This window comes from Micropterus dolomieu, linkage group LG05 (genome assembly GCF_021292245.1).
Source record: "Micropterus dolomieu isolate WLL.071019.BEF.003 ecotype Adirondacks linkage group LG05, ASM2129224v1, whole genome shotgun sequence".
In the NCBI taxonomy this organism is placed as follows: domain Eukaryota; kingdom Metazoa; phylum Chordata; class Actinopteri; order Centrarchiformes; family Centrarchidae; genus Micropterus; species Micropterus dolomieu.
Genome location: NC_060154.1, coordinates 20,902,689 through 20,920,217, shown reverse-complemented (window position 1 = coordinate 20,920,217; position 17,529 = coordinate 20,902,689). Strand labels below are relative to the sequence as shown.

At 40.9% G+C, this 17,529-nt stretch overlaps 1 protein-coding gene across 1 annotated transcript in view; it reads right to left on the bottom strand.

The window, feature by feature from the left end:
* notch2 (notch receptor 2) overlaps positions 1-17,529 on the bottom strand; it is a 53,130-nt gene that overhangs the window by 32,581 nt on the left and 3,020 nt on the right. The window contains exon 2 of the mRNA XM_046050504.1: positions 6,335-6,416. Within this exon, the coding sequence (XP_045906460.1) occupies positions 6,335-6,416 (82 nt within the window). The remainder of the gene's footprint in view (positions 1-6,334; positions 6,417-17,529) is intronic.

Below are 17,529 nucleotides of genomic sequence, written 5' to 3'. Positions count from 1 at the left end.
TGTAAACTTCAATTATGGGTTATTTTTTTTGGGGTGAGGGATGGAAACTATGAATCTAGCAGCAATGTAGTTTAAGTGGGGTGGGGGTGTTTTTTTTGGGCACACACTTCTCAGCATTGTTTTTTTTGTCTTGTTTTCATAGAGAAGAGCAAAGCCAACAAAAATAATATCAAAGAAGAGGTGTGAGAGTGATGTCAACGTCAGAAAAAAAGACTTAATCAAAAAGAAAAACAAGAAAAAAAAGGAAGGATGTAATGAGAGAGAGAGGCAGTCAGACTGAAAAGAAGCAGTGCAGACTGAATAAAGGAGTGCAGAGCAGGGTGGAGTCCAAAATAGGGGCATGTGGTAAAATCTCATACTGTGTTTAGAAACACATTCAAAAAGACTCATCAGAGTGGCTGTGGTAAGACAGCACAGGGCCCATTTTCTCTCTGAACGCTCCATCTGCCTGTCTCTCTATGTTGCCTGTCATTATCCTGTTTCTGTGGTTGTTTAAAGTGGGATCTCCAACAATAGGTCTGTCGGGCTATGAAAACTCCATATCTAGGTTGATGCAATGCATAGTCCACCACTTAGTCATTTAGAAATTTATAACAAAAATGAATATAGTGTACACTCTCTACACTCTCTACTTAACTTAATAACTGAACTGCAGCTAATTGTGTTTTTTTTTCTCTGGCATTTCTTTATTTCAAAAGTTTTCCTGGAACTTCCTCACTGGCACACGACAGAGCGAAATTGTTTGTCAGCTGAATGACCGAATGGAGCCAAGTGAAGATAAACTAAAACTCACACTGGTTAGAGCCTTTACGTCACGGTCCTCATGCCAAGAATGTGTGACATTGTGACAAATCTGAGGTAATTTTGACCCCACGGTGTCATCATCAATGTGTGACAGAGAGCCACTTGTCACCTTACTGTATGTGGGTTTATGGTCTGGTTGCTACATTCCCCACTGTTTTGTAAAGCTTCCTCTTTCCGGGAGCGGGTTTGAATCTCTAAATCTCCAAGCAGCCTGGTGTTCGTCTGCATGTTTATGTGTTTTACCCTTTAGTTCTAGACTATGGTGGGTGGGCCTTGAACCCTCTCACCGGGGGGGGCCGGGGGCATGCCCCCATAAGAAAGTTTTGTACATTTTAAAGTTAAATGCAGCTAATTTGGTGCAAAATTAAGAGGTACGCTTGTAAACAATGTTGTGCTCTAATAAACTATTTCATCATAAATCCATTGTATAGCTATAAATAGTGATGAAACAGCAACAAAAGTCAACAAATTTATTTAATGTTTTCCCAAAAATCAAACAATAGAAGACAGAATAAGTAATTTCCCTAATATTTTATTGTTGTTTTATTTACTTTTATTGGACACATGTAATATGTTTTATACTTTCTGTGAATATAATCCAATTAATCTTATTTCCATGCTGTCTAGACACCTTATTTTGAAAACCGGGCGTTGTGTGTATCCTTGTGCTAAATTCATTAAGTCCAACCAGAGTCCGAACTTAAATAAATAATGTTGTATGTGGTTCTTGTATGGCGTTAACATGAAGACTTCACAGCCTCTCTTCAGGTAGGACTCTCATACTGCAACACTTGTCATTGTAAAGAGCGAAACTGACAGGATAAAGTCGCTAACCTGCCTGTCACTCGCACTGGTCCGTTACAGTGGATTTACCATGAAGGCTTTAATACATGTGCACTCCAAATGTAGGCATGGCTAGCTTAATCGCCTTCTCACAAATGAGTGACAGAAACAGGCCGTTAACGTTACCGTAGTTACGTCAAAAGAAAAGTGGTTGTCTCAAGTCGGAAGCCAAAGTGTCTGAGTGTGCGAGCTTACAGTAGCACGGAGCAGCGCCCCCAAAACACAACGTTAGAGGTCTGTAATATATTATGAGATGTAAAAATATTTTTCGGTTCATTTTGAAACTATGGCGGGCCGCCATGGTCTTGTTAATTTATGGGAAACACTGGGATTATACAAAGCATCGATGCAAAGAATTTGCATAACCATCGAGTTATTTGAATTTCTCGATGAATCATTTGAGCCTCACAACTATTTGAATATTTGATAAATTCAATTTTAAAAGTTATTTATCAAGCCAAAATGCAAGACATCTGCTGGTTACAGCTTCTCAAATGAGAAGACTGTGACTTCAGACGTATCTGTTCGAACACGTGAACCTGCCCCAGGCTCAAGGTGCCCCTAACTCTCCACAGAAACACATGCAGACGGAGAGCATACGCAAACATATACACAAAGAAACTCTTATCATTGTGGTTCCACCACATCGACAGTGTTGTAAGCTGGGTTGTGGGAAGGAGATAAGTCTTTGGAGAGAAAGAGCGGGAAATCGCTGGTATGGGCTCCAATCTATAACTCTAGGGTTTGTTGGCTTTTGTTTGGATCATGTGTCATCCCAGTTCAATTCTGTGCGTGTGGGAGAGAGAGAGTGGGTGTCTGAGTGGAGGTGCGGAGCAAAGAGGAGTGACTGGTCGAAACCATCTTTCTTCTTTGTCTGTTTCCTTATCCCTCTGTTTACTCCGGTACCCCCTTTCTAACCTAACAACATGAGACTCAGAGGAGATGTGGATGTGAAATCACACCAGAGCTTTCTGTGAAGTAACGAGTTGACTGATACTAATAAGAAAACAACAGCCAGAGCAAAAGAGCAAAATGTCATCAACAAAGCTCTACAAACAAAAAGATATGAATGGAAGGTGGAGCAGGTATATTAATAAAGTTTTTTATTTATTTAATTATTTATTATTAAAGGCAAAATGATGACGATCTAAAACATAGTGGGGTTGTGGGAGAAGGATTAAAGGCCTGGTGAGTTGTGTCCAGAGGCATCAGAATCCCCAAAGCAGAGGGAGGGATTGATGAGTGACAGTTTGATGAAGGAGGTGTAGCAAGGGGGAAATTACACTCCTCACTCTGCTCAACTTCTCCCTCGTCTCCCTTCCCCCCTCTTCCCTTCTCTCTCATCATTAGTAAGGAGTTGTGCTCCGAGGTATTCCTCCTCAAATTACCTGAAAAAAGACATCCTATTTTCTTTTGGCCCTTTCTCTTCCTCTGTCTGCCCCAAAGGCAAATTCTACCTGTCAGATCAAACAGGCAACAGGTCTACACAACACTGTAACTCTCTCCCCTCACTCTTCAGAAAAGCTTTCCTTTTTAGAAAAAAAATAAACATAAAGGCATGACAGTGACTGCAAGAGAAAAAGAGAGTGAGGGAAAAAAAGGCATTGAGAGGGAGGGGGGAGTTAAACAGTTTGCACCACGGCCCAACTGCAGACAAAGAGATCTTGTTCTGGAGGAAAATAGGATTTGGACAACATAATGTGTGCAGCCTCACTCTTGCTTGGACTGCTCAGGTATTAACTCAGTCAGTCAGACTCAATGTCAGTGTCAGAAATCCTGACCTCTGTTTCCATGCTCTTAGCCAATATCTCATCAGGAACTATTCATGTATCCCTTCAGCAAAGATGTAAGTTACAACACACACCTTTTCTCACACCCAAGGTTCATGGCTTGCAGTATCACCGGTTAGACAGCTTTGTTGCACCCTGCCCTACCAGTCAGCTAGTCGACCTCTCCCATGCACTTTAAGTCTCTATCACAACATTTTGCGTGTCAAAAATGAGGCACCTGAGCTTCCCATTCACATATGCATTTCCAAGACATTTTTCAAATTAGTTTTTTTGCAAATTCCATTGTCCATGCTATGGAATTGCAGGCACCTATTAAAAGTGTCTTCTCCTTTTCGATCTCATAAACAAAAAGAAGTAGCCTAAGTGAAAAAAGTCCCTAAAAGGAGTTAAAAGATGTAAAACAGACACATACATATGACTAGAGTAGATCTGTTTTCCAGTGTTTCCAAGATCTCTGCAGAAGAGGCAAGGTGAGTAATGACAACACGCATAGAAGCTCATCCTGTCGCTAATCAAAACAGGACCTTGTCTTCACTGTGGATCTGTTTCATTACGGATATCAAACTAACACAATACTGTCCTCACCTGCAAAAATGCATAAACATCCTTTTCCTGTTATTACATAATGAAATAGTTAACTTGATACCACGTGCTCTTGCTTCCCGCTCTCAGCATTTAAAAAGCAGGCTGGCTAATTGTAAACTAGAAATGCATTAAAATGTCTTTGCATTACACACACTACTAATATAGGCCTGGCTGTTAACTGTGTGTATTTAGTTACTTGCAGACCGACCTTAGATACGATCCATCTGACATCATTAGGCTGGTCCGAGCCAAAATGCCAAAGTGACTGTTTACTCACAACCGGCTGCCTTTAATACACTGAGGAGACCAATAAACACATAATTACATTTTCAAACAATGAGCCTTTTGTCCAGCAGCCCAGTGCAGACAGGACCAGACAGGCCAGACAGAGGCAAGTGCGTCCATTTGTGTGTACATGTGTGTATGAGTGTGTAGTTGTTCATGTTTGCTTGTGGACAGCAGAAAGAATTGATTGATTCGTTAATCTGTCTAACCGTAGGCCTGCGCTCTGTCAGCTGACTCTTCTCAAACTGAGAGACTCCTGTGTTGTCCTCTGTTGTTTTTTTCTTTTATCCTCAATATCATCTTTTAATTCAAAGAAATAGTACAGACTTTACTGGTCAGGAATAGAGACAGCTTAGCGGAGCAGGAGCAAGAGTAAAGACAAGAGAAATCTAATAGTCCTAGAATTTGCAAAAATGAACAATTACCAGTTCCTGTGTATAATAAATAAACAAAAAATTGTCATATGATTTACCATTGCAATTAAATAGTTATAAAGTTAATAAAAACAAACATAAAAACCTAAACCTTAGTGGATGTGGTCAAGCCTTAAACTGCTGCAAACTGTTTGAGTGTTGTTTCAGAGTCATATGCCAGGAAGTATTGGCATAAATCCCTGTCCTACTGGTACTGTATGCCCGTCGGCCTATAGTAAAAACACAGCTCTGAATTTGGGTGTGATTTTTGATCCAGGCCTCTTCTTTGAAAATCATCTAACCAAGACAATCCATTTGTGTTTCCTCCACCTCAGAAACATTTCCAAAATTAAAAGCTGCATATGTCGAGCTGTCCTTTGTTTCATCACATCTTTATTACTGGCCTGAAACAGCCATCACCCACACCACACTACTTCAGTTGCCACACTGCACTAACTAGATGCAGGACGATCACACCCATCCTGGTGTCACTGGTTGTCTGTATGGTTATACACTTATTACAGAACTGACTTTAAGATCCTCTGTCTATAGTGACACAGTAGTTGAATCGGAATAAAAGAATATTCCTCATGTTTCTCGTCTTTATGAAGAGTCTAACTGGCTCTCACACACACACACACACACACACACACACACACCAAGCTTCTTGGCACCTGCAGTACAATGTCTATCTGACCTTCAATTTGACAAAGGGAATGTCAAACACTGATTAAGAAATGTTGCAGTGTGTTGAAATTTCAAAATCTCTGGGAAAAGACACGGAGTGCGATTCACATCACAACTGACGAAAAATGATCAGGTTCATGAACCAGATATGGTGTGTTTTCGTTGAGAATTTGGCTCGGGAGTGGCAATGTAAATATAAATAGGCTCAGTCTTAATTACAAACTAGGCTAAGCTGTCAGAAAGTGGAAGTTATAGATCAAACAGGCCACTGCTCTCCTCTATACTACAGCACTTTTCTTTAATGGTCTGATTTCACAACCGGTAGGAGAGACTCACTTGAAGGATGCTTCAGGTTTCCACAACAACATGACATGTGCCAGGAAACAAAAGTCTACACTAAACGTGTGCGGTAGTTATGATTAGTCTACTTGTCATTTTGATTCAAACAACCATGTTTCAGATTGTTTCCTCTCATGAATTACACTGAATATGTGACTTTCTCATGTAATACAAATGTCTCGACATCCCTCAGCAACAACAAATCAGTGGGCAGTAAAAATGTTGGCAACATAAGAGCTATCAATTCTATAGCAACATGGGAGTAAGTAACAAAACCCCCAAAATGTCCCAAATAACATCTTGGAGGTGGATATGTGTGTATTGGTATTGTTCCCAGCACTGGTGTACTTTGTCAGATAGAGCAGTCTTTTATACCTTCCTCTGTCCCTGAGCAAAATCTAAGGGTCCCATGGACAGGCTGGGGTTGATATAAAAACCCCTATTTCCTTACTGGCTTTCACATCCAACAATCCCCTTATGAGGTGTTTTTATTGCTGTGTTCACATTTTTATTACAGGGTTGGGGTGACAGCACTATTAAACTGAAAAGCCTGTGTGTTTGGTCAGAGACCCAGTCAGTCAATCTTACCTGCAGTATTCAGTGCCATTGCTAAAGGTCAGACATGTAGCGTTGTTAACACAAGGCGCCTTATCATCCATACACTGCAGAGCTGCAAGAGACAAGAGAAGAGTTAGAGAGTAGACAATCAGGGAGGCACTTCAACAGCTAAATGTTCAGTCAAAATATTGGCAATATTTTAAGTGTGACCATTTAATTACATACGTCAATGGTACTGCTAACTAAGCTAATTAATCCATTCATTAACACAGATTCAGAAAGGTTTGTCTTTCACATACTGACCCTGGGGTATGTTAAGACAGTCTTCACACCTTAAAACGATAAAATGTTGTATAAGTTTCAGGAATTTCAGTTTCCTCATTAAAATGTAGAGATTGTGGAAATGATTGTTCCTAGTCAGCTATCTACTGTACAGTTATCCACCAGGTTTAATTGTACGCAGTGTCCATCATGTCTTGCTCCTGACTAATGTGTCTAGAAACAGACTAGGGTTGGGCCGATAGACGATGCCATCGTCCATCAGCGATGGCTGACAGACATCATGACGTTAAGCCGGCATTGTGATTGTAAATCTCAATTTTTCACATTATACCACCCTGTGACAGCAGGTTTCAATCCCCACGAACATTATTATTCTTTGCTTTAAACCTGATGTCTCATTGTAGCCATCGTCCGATAGAAATTTTGTAGGCATTGCCCAACCCTAACACAGACATAGACATAGAGAGTAGAGGCTTTTTCGGGAATCTTGTGGGTCATGGGATTCCTGTGGGATTCCTGCAGGATGGTAGTCAATTTAACTATTCATCACAAGACTGGAACAGGACAGGAAAAAACAGTCAACGGAATGGGGTGGGGCAGGAATCATATTTTTATTTTTATATGTAAAGATGCATTTCTAATATGAACAAACATTATTTTGTTATTGGTAATAGGATGGGACAGGAGTCATTCTTCAGGAACAGGATCATTTTTGTGGGAGCAGGATGGGAGAGGAGTGAAATACACTCCTGGAGAGACACCATAATGATGATGTCCTCATGCGTAATGTGCCAAAAATAAAAATATAATTACTGGAGACTCATAAGCTGGGTAGTGCAAGCCTTGCTTGCAGTGTTTCATTGCTCAAATTTCAAAGCTCAAGACTCATTCAGGGTTTCCCCCAGAAAACTGGTCAGCAGAGGTGGTAAGGTACCCCATCACACACACTCCCTAACACCTAAGTTTCTCCACTTTCCCCTCATCCTTAAAGAGATAAAGAAGACGGCTCGCCACCTATGAAAAGCCAGCCTGAAATCAGCCAGTGGTCACAGGGCGGCCGGATGGGCAGGCAGACAGAAATGAGCCTTTAGGAAGACAACAAAGCCCAACTATCTTGCCGCCAATGAAACACTCATAGTCAGACACATCCGCTATTGTATGGCCATCAACTCGCCAGAGACACATGGCTCAAGTGGATTTCACGCACACCATGCCAACCCAACATGCCAGACAAAAGTGTGGTGTTCTCAGTCTTTATTTATGTGATACAGTAGCCATATGAAGGAAACCATTGTTGTGTGATTAATTAGGCAAAACTGCTACAAATCATTCGCACTGGTCATACAAACGTTGCTATATTAACATGTTGTGTTTATGTGATGTAGCCCCACTCTGCAGAACAAAGCTCTATCTTTTTGTTCTTTTTTTTTTTTTTTTTTTTTTTTTTTTTACAAAACTGAGTGTAGGTCAGCTGATTTTGAAGAAACGCCAACAATGTCTTCACAAAACAGTCATTGCATTACAGGAAGTGCGCTCAGCCATCGTGTTACTTCCTGCGCCTAGATTAATCACATCTCTAGTAGAGGAGTCCTTGTGAAGGCACTTTAAGTGCTTTCAGGGCATTCAGGGTCCAGTCTTTGAACTTGTCCTGTCAGAGGGCGAGGGCAGACTAATGCCTTAGAGACAGGGTGAAATACATAGTCCATTAGACATGGGGATACCGTACGTAAACCACTGTGAAATTCATAATCCCACAAGCACGCACACACACGCATGCCTTTATGTGCACAATTGCACAGACACCCACTGTAATAAAGCAGGAGTTTATATCAGACTACTGCTGCAGCACATGAGACCACAGAAAATAGTGTGCTATTTTGGGACTATTTTTGTTCTATGCAGACATACGGTATGCACACTTGCAATGAGTCAACACACAAAAATCATGCTCACATAATAACACAATACAGCCCAGACAGCAGAAAATCCACACATGTGCGGTTAAACCAGGGACAGAGTGGAACTTTCACTTTTAGTTTTGATCATGTTTAAGTCCAAATTTAATGCAAACATGTGTTAAATCTGCTTCTAATTTCAACACTAAAAAAGGACTTACTTAAATGGGATTACTGCTCAGTAAATCTTGGCAACACACCAGAAGGTGGGAGAGGATACCAGTCACCTAGCAGCAAGCAGACGATTGCATAATCAGCAAAAAAAGAAGTAATGCTGAGGGGGAGGAAGAAGAGCCCCCAGATGACCACTGCATAATTCAGAGGGAGTACAGAGTGTAAGCAAGAGAGCAGAGACAGGAAAAAGCTGATCTCACTCTGTGACTGGTTTGATGAGCTTCCCGTGCACGCTGTCGTAATGCTAGGCGCAATGATCTTACCAGATTTGGGACAACCTGCCTCCTATTACACCATTTTAACACGCACATGCACACAAAAATGTACGCCATGATGTACAGGTCACCAATTTCCAGACTGAAAGTTTGGAAAAGGTTTCTGCATTCCATCTCTCTAAAGTAAAACAAACAAAATGTTCACACACATGACTGACCAGTGTATTGTGATCCGGATTAATATCACCAGCATTGCATCCTCTCTACCTGGATGTTCTCACACTTCACTATCAATGAACCATGGTCAGGAAAGTTTCCCACGAAAGAGAGCCTTGATAAGACCCAATCGACAAAGTAAACAGTGAAAAAACAGGCAGATGGTGTGAGCTGAGAAGAAACTCACAGTTACCTGTACAAATTATTACTATTATTTGGACCCTTCCTGACTCACTACCACCTAGGGCTGGGAAATAAAACAATAATGATAATTATCACAATATAATATTCCTCAAAAACAATATAACAAATGTTCAAAAAAATGTTCAGTACATGTTTGCTTTAATTAATTTGAATCATGAACAAATAAGAACTTAATTTTTCTTTTAAGATATTTTGTTGAGGAAAAGTAACTGAAAAAAGACTGTAATTAATTTTAGTCATGCATATTTGTTGAAAAAAAGATTTTATAATTATCGTTTTGAATGTTCTACCTCAGATTTGTTAAGTGATCCACTGTTTGGCATCAAGTGTTTGTCATGTTCTGACCATAAAGAATAGATTAAAACCACAATTAACCATCTGGTTTCTTCAACTTTCAATCAAAAAAATCAGCCTTTAAACAAATAATGATTTGACATTTATTGTGATAATTATTGATACTGAATGATATGAAATTTTTTATTGTGATAAAATCTTTGGCCATATCTCCAAGCCCTACTACCACCATCTTACAGCTGGATGTGTGCCTTGTGTTTGTGTGTCTTGTGTGTGTATGCGTGTGTGTAAAAAGGTGACGGGGGGGTTAGATCTGGTGGGAGGAGAGCTGTGTGTGATTGTTGCTAATTGAAGCTGTATTTGTAAAAATGTCATTACAGCATGTGAAAACAGAGACTATATACACACACACCTCAAAGCGCGTTTCCTCATTGACCTCAGCAGCACTTTTCAAACAGTAGTAATAGTTACAAAGTGCTTCTGAGAGAAAGAACAAAAGAGACAAAATGTATACAATGAATCCTAAAATCTTAACAAAAAGAGGGAGAACCTTCTGATCTGCTGAGTGTCAGTGAGTAGATTTGACAAAGGAAATCTGTGCTGCTGCATAGAAAATAAGTGAGGTTATACAAGCAGTAGCAATTGGTATTTTTCCTGTTTTTATGTACATTTTTTAAAAAGAAGAAGGAGAAGAATCTGTTTAGTCATGACTTGATGTTGGCTTATTCCACTGCATGAAAAGCATTAAGGTGCAATGTGTAATAACTGGGACTGCTCTCCTCCTGTCAAATTCATACTTCCAACGCAAAGGGAGCCACGAATGTCATCACGAATGTCATCAAATTCACAGAGTTTACTCGCTGCCTCTCTAATGCTTGACTTCCCTCTTGCTCTTCTTCTCTTGATGCCTCGCATGTCTTCTTTGTCCCCGGAGTCAGACTTCTGGTCGGAGACGCTGTAAATCACCTCAGTACTGTATTCACTGTCGTCAAACTGGCAAATTTGATGACATTCGTGATTACAAAACTGAGCTAACTAGCTAAGTTAGCTGCACAGCTAACTTAAGCCTAGTTCACACTACACGATTTTTTGCCTGATTTGCCGGTCAGTGAGTTCGGCAACCATCGGGCTGTAATCGGGCGTAAATCACTGATCGATCTGCAGTTGCCTGTCGTTATGTGTGAACTACTCAACGACGCATCAAAACGGCTCCCTGACACTTCGCAGATGCCAGCCAGATATCTAGCATGCCAAATATCTGGAAGAGTCTGGGGACTCAATATTCACATCCAGCCAATGAATGCAGGCAGCTGGCAGAAGGGGCAGCTACTTTTTCACTGCAAAACCATTTTTACTTCCCTCCAGCTCTCTCTGTAGCTCAGACAATCCCTGCTACCTGCGTGTGCAAATCTATTCCTTCACCCATATTTTTGTCTTTATAAATGCCATCTTTATAACAACAAACAACAGCTGTTTCGTGTGTAGGTTCGCGTCATTTTCCGTTTCACATTTCACATGTTTTCTTGACAAAACGTTTGGAGACCAGCGTCGGGTGACACAACCGCTGTCAGCTCGTGTAGTGTGTGACCACCTGTCACCGAGTGTGAACGCCACAACAATTTCAAGACTCCCGTCACAAGACGACAAGTTGTGTAGTGTGAAAAGCACGGCCATTGGCTGCACAAGTCTTTAGTGGTCCTACTAGCTCCTATTAGAGTCCAGAATGTGCACCAGAACTGGAGCCGGGCAAGCGGGTTTTGAACCAAAATCTATCACCCATCAGATTCTGGGTCTAAACTCAAACTACGATCTTTTCCTAAATATAACCAAGTAGTTTTGGTGCCTTAAGCTAACCAAAATGCAACCGCTTCACAAGGTCAACTATGTGTTAGAAAGCCCTGAGGGCTTAACTTCCCATTTGGGACATGGAATCTGATGGGTCATAGATTTTGGTGTCACACGGGAAACAGAACCAGGTTCAGCAGCCTCTCAATCAACCAGGACCGAATACAGCCTCCGAGACTGACGGAGGCAAGTTTGACGACAGTGAATACAGTACCGAGGGGATTTACAGCGGCTCCAACCAGGAGTCTGACTCCGGGGACAAAGAAGACATGCGAGGCGTCAAGAGAAGAAGAGCGAGAGGGAAGTCAAGCATTAGAGAGGCACAGGCAGCGGCAGTGAGTCAATATATAATATTTTTCACCTAACTCTGTGAATTAAGAGTTTTTCTCAATGAAACCAGAGCTGGTGATTGTTAGAAAAGTTGACTAACCGAGACGGTTTTGTTGAGATTTATTTTATTTCTGTCACCTTTGAATGAAATATGTTTTAGGATGACTTAACAAGGAAATTAGTTCACTGAAAGAGAGAAACTTGAATTCAGAAAATGTACTGTTTACTGTACTGTACTGTATTTTTTTGTAACAATGCGACTTAGCACACATCTCCCTAGGTGAAACTACAGGGATAGGCCTTAGCTATTCTGTCAGACTCAATACATAAGACATCTTCTTTACAGTCTGCTGGAGCAGACAAAACAATGCAACTGAATTTCAGATGGAATTTAACTATCATATCTTCCCTACCAGAAAGCCTCAAAATAAGAATAGAAATAGCAGAGGTGTCTGGCGTGTACATAACCACAAAGTCACCTGTTTGATTCCAGGCTGGGCCGTTGTTGCATGTAAAGCCCACTGCTGACAATAGCCCTACATGCAACACGTTCATCAGAGGAGACTTCTTTATTCAAAAATGAGAGAAAACACCAGCGGAAAGCAGAAATGAAAACGCATGATAAGCCTCATAACTGAAATGTAAAAAAAACACCAATGGCTTGTTTTTCTTGGCAAAAATGTTACGAGTTATACAAGTTAGCAAAAGTTTTGGACAAAATAAAACTTATATAAAACATAATCAGTAGGCTCTCTCCATTTAACTTTTCACTTTCTGTTACTAGAAGCATTTACTGCGCTGCCCCCATTGCCAGAGGATCTTGGTTTTTGAGAACTGTGGTGAACAGCCACAACAACTTCTGGATGCATGATGACATAAATTCCAGGTAAAAAATAAGTTTCTACCATTCTCCTCTTTTTAAATTTGGGTATTTTTCTGTGAGAATCTGTAAAAACGGAAATCTCCGAGCCATGTGAATAAAGTCTAAGTAAGGAATCACAGAAATCACGGCCTTTAATTGGGGGGGGGATAAAGAGAGGGAGTTGTTGTGCTCAGCTGGCATTACGCTGGTTCCTCCCTCGGCACTCGCCACTGCTTTGTCACTGACACCACAGTGGGTCCCTGGAGGGATCCAGCCATGTCACAAGAAGAAAAGAAAAAGACTGTCAAAGAGGTACAAAGAGGGCAGGAGAGAGACAGATGGGCTTGAGCTAAAAGCTGAGGATTGAGATGGGGAAGTAATTACGAAAATACAGACAAAGACTCCACACGAGCGGGTGTCCCTGAGCCCTGGCGCACGTCCATTCAGCGGAGGGCAGGAAGTTGTTCGCGCTGAGTGAGGAAGTAACCCCATTTCCTGGAATTGCTGTACAAGCCACCAAATACAGCAGGCCAAAACAGTCGTCATGGTAACTTGCAATAAAATACACTGCGCTCCACAAGGAAGGAGTGAGATGAGGCTCAAACTAAACACTACAGCCCTGAAGGAAGCTTTACTGGCCCACTCAAACAGCAGAGGAACCATGCAGACGTTAAGGCTTCAGTCTCCCAGGTCAGCTGCAGTTTACAGGGTTGTGACATACTGTAAGACACAAATCAGTGCCAGCAGAAACAGCAAAGGCGCGTGATTAGTAGGAATGTCTCAAGCTCATCTCCTGGATCATTATTAGGACAAAGAAAGGCATTTTTAATGCAACCATATCAGCATTATTAACCCTGATCCATTTCCAATCCTCTGTTTAATGTACACCAGCTGATGTTAAAACACAGAAACCTTTCCCTGGACTTATTCAACAGAAATGAGCCACAGACTAGCAGCAAAGATATTAAGTAGTTTCAGCTGCTAAAAATTAAAATGAAGGACAAAAATCTTGATTGGGACATCCCCAGTTATTACCCTGCCAAGTGACACAGTCTCATCTAAAACTGGCCTGCTGGCTCAGTGTGTGTGTGTGTGTGTGTGTGTGTGTGTGTGTGTGTGTGTGTGTGTGTTGGGGGGAGAAACAGGGAGAGCAGACCAGATGAGGCAAATGTAGGGATTTTCCCTTGCTCACTCATATCCTAACTTTTTTTTTGATCCAAACTTTTATATAATAAAGAAAAACTGAGAACTACTGTGCAGACGTGTTCAGTTACATTCACATTATTTCCAGATTGTTTAAACTCCAACTATTTGTTTGTTCAACTTCAATTACTGGAGCCTTTGACAGACTGTGTCCATGAGTCTAATCATTTAAAATATGTAAATAACATATATCAGTGTTTCCCCTAATCATGACTGCCGCTAATAAAATTTCCCACGATAATTAAACTATGCGCTACAAATGTTTTCACTCGCACACTGTTCGAGCACGGCAACACTAAATGCTAACAGTGTAACTCCTGTAAGGAATCGGGAGGTGCGTAGCGAGTGTTTGTCCGAGCGGCAGAAAGTGACGGTGAATGCCAGCAGGGGAAAATATTCTGGCAGTAAATGTACGGTGTCGGTTACAGTGTGTCGGCTTCTCAAGACCAAGTCTGTTTTTTCCCCACCTGCTGAAAAAGTGAAGCATGTTAGCGCTAAGTTAGCTAACATCCCCCCTCCCCTTCAGACCGAGCTGAGCAGGAAAGCTTCAACAGCAGGCTGCGTCTTTTGGCTGCTATGCAACTTAACATTAGCTCAATAGAAAGGAACTGGTAGCTGCTTTTATTACTGCCTACTTGTCCAATGTTGAGAACATCAGTTACAATCTAAGAGTAAACTGGTGTAGCCTGCAGCTCTGTCTTATACAGACTGATTCAATTATTTTTCAGATGAGTCTGAAAAAGTGGTTTTGGAAAAGAAAGGACGGTGTTGACAGGAGGAGCTGAGGTTAGTAAAGCAAATTAGTGATGGAAACTAGTCCTTTTAAGCTAATGAGGAGACGTTTCTTTCTGGATTTTAAAGCAAATAAAATGCACCTCAGAAGGGAGGAGGTTTCTCATATTGCACACAAAAAGAGCTTTTCAAACTCTTTCTTCAGACATATGGTGAAAATAATGGCCCAATATGATGTGAAATTCCATATTTGTCATTGGAAAATGTAAAATTTTCTTGGGGGAGGACCACCAAACCCCCCACCACTCTGACCATGACCACCAACACCAAAACATTCAGCTAAAGCTCACAATTGGGAAAACACTGAAGTTTTAAACTATTCTGATGTGCAGCGCGTGCTCATGGACACAAGAGCAATACTGCTGAAACATGTTGTGTTGGGGTTTTATATTCAGACAAAAATTTTGCTTCACTTCTGCTGCTATAACTCCATCCTAGGGGAAACACTGTACATACAATACCATGTCTGCAGAAAAACCTGCAACTCACTTTAATATTAAGTATATTTCAGATCTCATGCTTTGGCAGATTTTGGTACTTTTTGATTTGTTAGTATTCATTTATTTCAGATGTATTTCAGTTTAAGTTTTCATCTAAACTCCAGATAATGGATGGTTAACCATTACAAATGATTTCCTCTGGTCTAGTTTGGCCAAACATAACTTCTCTCTCTCCCCTCCCTCAGTATTTTATTATAAAACCATTTGATAGATAATGAGAGTAGAGGTTTAAAGACAACAGGTGTGTCCCTGGGTGACAAGCAGTAGAAGCAAATGGTTGACCAGAGCCGATGTCTTTCTTTGCATTAGATAATCTTTATTGTTAAACACTGTGTTTAAACCAGAAGATCCTGTGTCCCACCTACATTCATTCAGCACACGTAACCCAGCACCGCCAGGTTATCATCCTCACTGCTAGTTTCAATTCAAATTTACAATAAATTGACTGAATTGAAAATAGTCTATTTAACGCCAGAGCTGCAATGATTAGTCAATTAATCAATAAGTTGTCGACTATTAAAATAATTTTATAATAATGATTTGATGAATGGAAAATATGTCCAAATTTGCTGATTTCAGCTTATCAAATGTAAGTATCTTCCTCTATCCTATATGATAGTAAACTGAAACTGTAAACTATTAACTGTTTTCTGACATTTTGGACCAAACAACTAATCGATTCATTGTGAAAATTATCAACAGACTAATCGATAATGAAAATAATCATTAGTTGCAGCCCTAGTTTACTCATCCGCATCCAAGTAGTGAAATGAGACTGATTATATGGCACAAATAACAAGTGGTTCTTAAACATAGGACTAACTGAATACTGTGACCAATTACAAACTTGCCCCTGTCGCCTAGTGCTTGCTCTTGGTGGGAATTGTTGAGTTTCTGTAAATAACATCACAGAGTATGGTCTAGACCTGCTCTTTTATGAAAAGCGCTCTAAAGTTTCCCTCCTTGTCCTGCCTGATGTGCCCTGCTTGGTTCATTACTCCATTCGCCCTGCCTGAATGTCTCCAGGATTACGGGGCTGTGTTGGCCAAAGAATGCAGGCCGCAGTAATTCCCTGTTAATTTGCTAACCTGTTCAACAGTGCAGACACAACGCTCTGTAATCCCCTCGACCTTCACAGTCGCAAACACCACCTCCTATAGCACCAGTGCATGTGGTTCATGCAGGGCATGCACAAAGCTTCATTCACATTTTGACTGGTATTTATTTAATGCGGGAGGATCAAAGTCAGTAAAAGCAAACTGGTAGAGAAGCATGCATTGGCATTGTATTAGCACTGTGCCACTGACTTTTGCCTTGTCTGCTGTGCATTTCAACTTCAAGACCTTAATCATAGTAGCCACTTTGGAAACAGAGGCCCACATACATGGGTGTGCATGTAAATACAGACATATACATTTGGAGCACAGTCCCACAGACTCTCACCCACTGACTCATACAGTTCTACACATTATTTACTACTCTCTCCCACTACAACCAACAAGCACAGGACCGAAACACATGTGGAGGCCTGGCTTTTTAGCTACACTGCTAGTCAAAAGGGTGGAGAATTCTGAACTGAATATAACCTGAAACATGAACACACTGAAGCAATGGAAAACTTGTCTTACTGAGACTGCAAGGAGCAGATGAGAAGATAAGATAGAAGAAACCAGAGGGAAAGCTTGTGTCAGAGAAGATGTCTTAAGCCACATTAATAACACAACCACAAGGCAGTGGGTAGAGTGGGTGGTCATTAAATAATGCAGTATTGTGGGCAGTTCAATAAATATCTTTGTCTTCAGAGCACAGGGCGAAGCATGGCACAGATAAATCACATTTCACACCAGGCTCCAGCTTGGGTCAAATGCAAGTAAACCATGGGCGGCACAATTGCTGGCCTTTGTCAGTTTGTATCCACAATGCAATACATACACACACACAAATAGATACACACACATGCACGTCAGCTGTCTGCTGTTTGCACTGGGCAAATATATGCAACCATCCACATGCCCACGCCATAGGGGTAACACTATGTCGTGTGCCACAACGATGGCACCTACGCTTCCACAAGAAGCAACACAGAGCAGCTTCATTTTCCTGAACAGGCCTTAAAATGATGATAAAACAATGGAGAAGCATGTACTCTTTTTGCATACATTGGAATTGACAAAAGTCAATCTAACCTCTGGTATTGGTAGTGTAGGAATGTGTCAAATATCACCTTTTGCAGCCAGAGTTTGCTGAGCGAAAAGAAAATACAGACAGTACCATCTATTTCAGAGAAAAAAAAAGATTAAAAACAAACTGACTGATAATGTAGCAATGGGAATGAGTTTCACCACCTATTCAG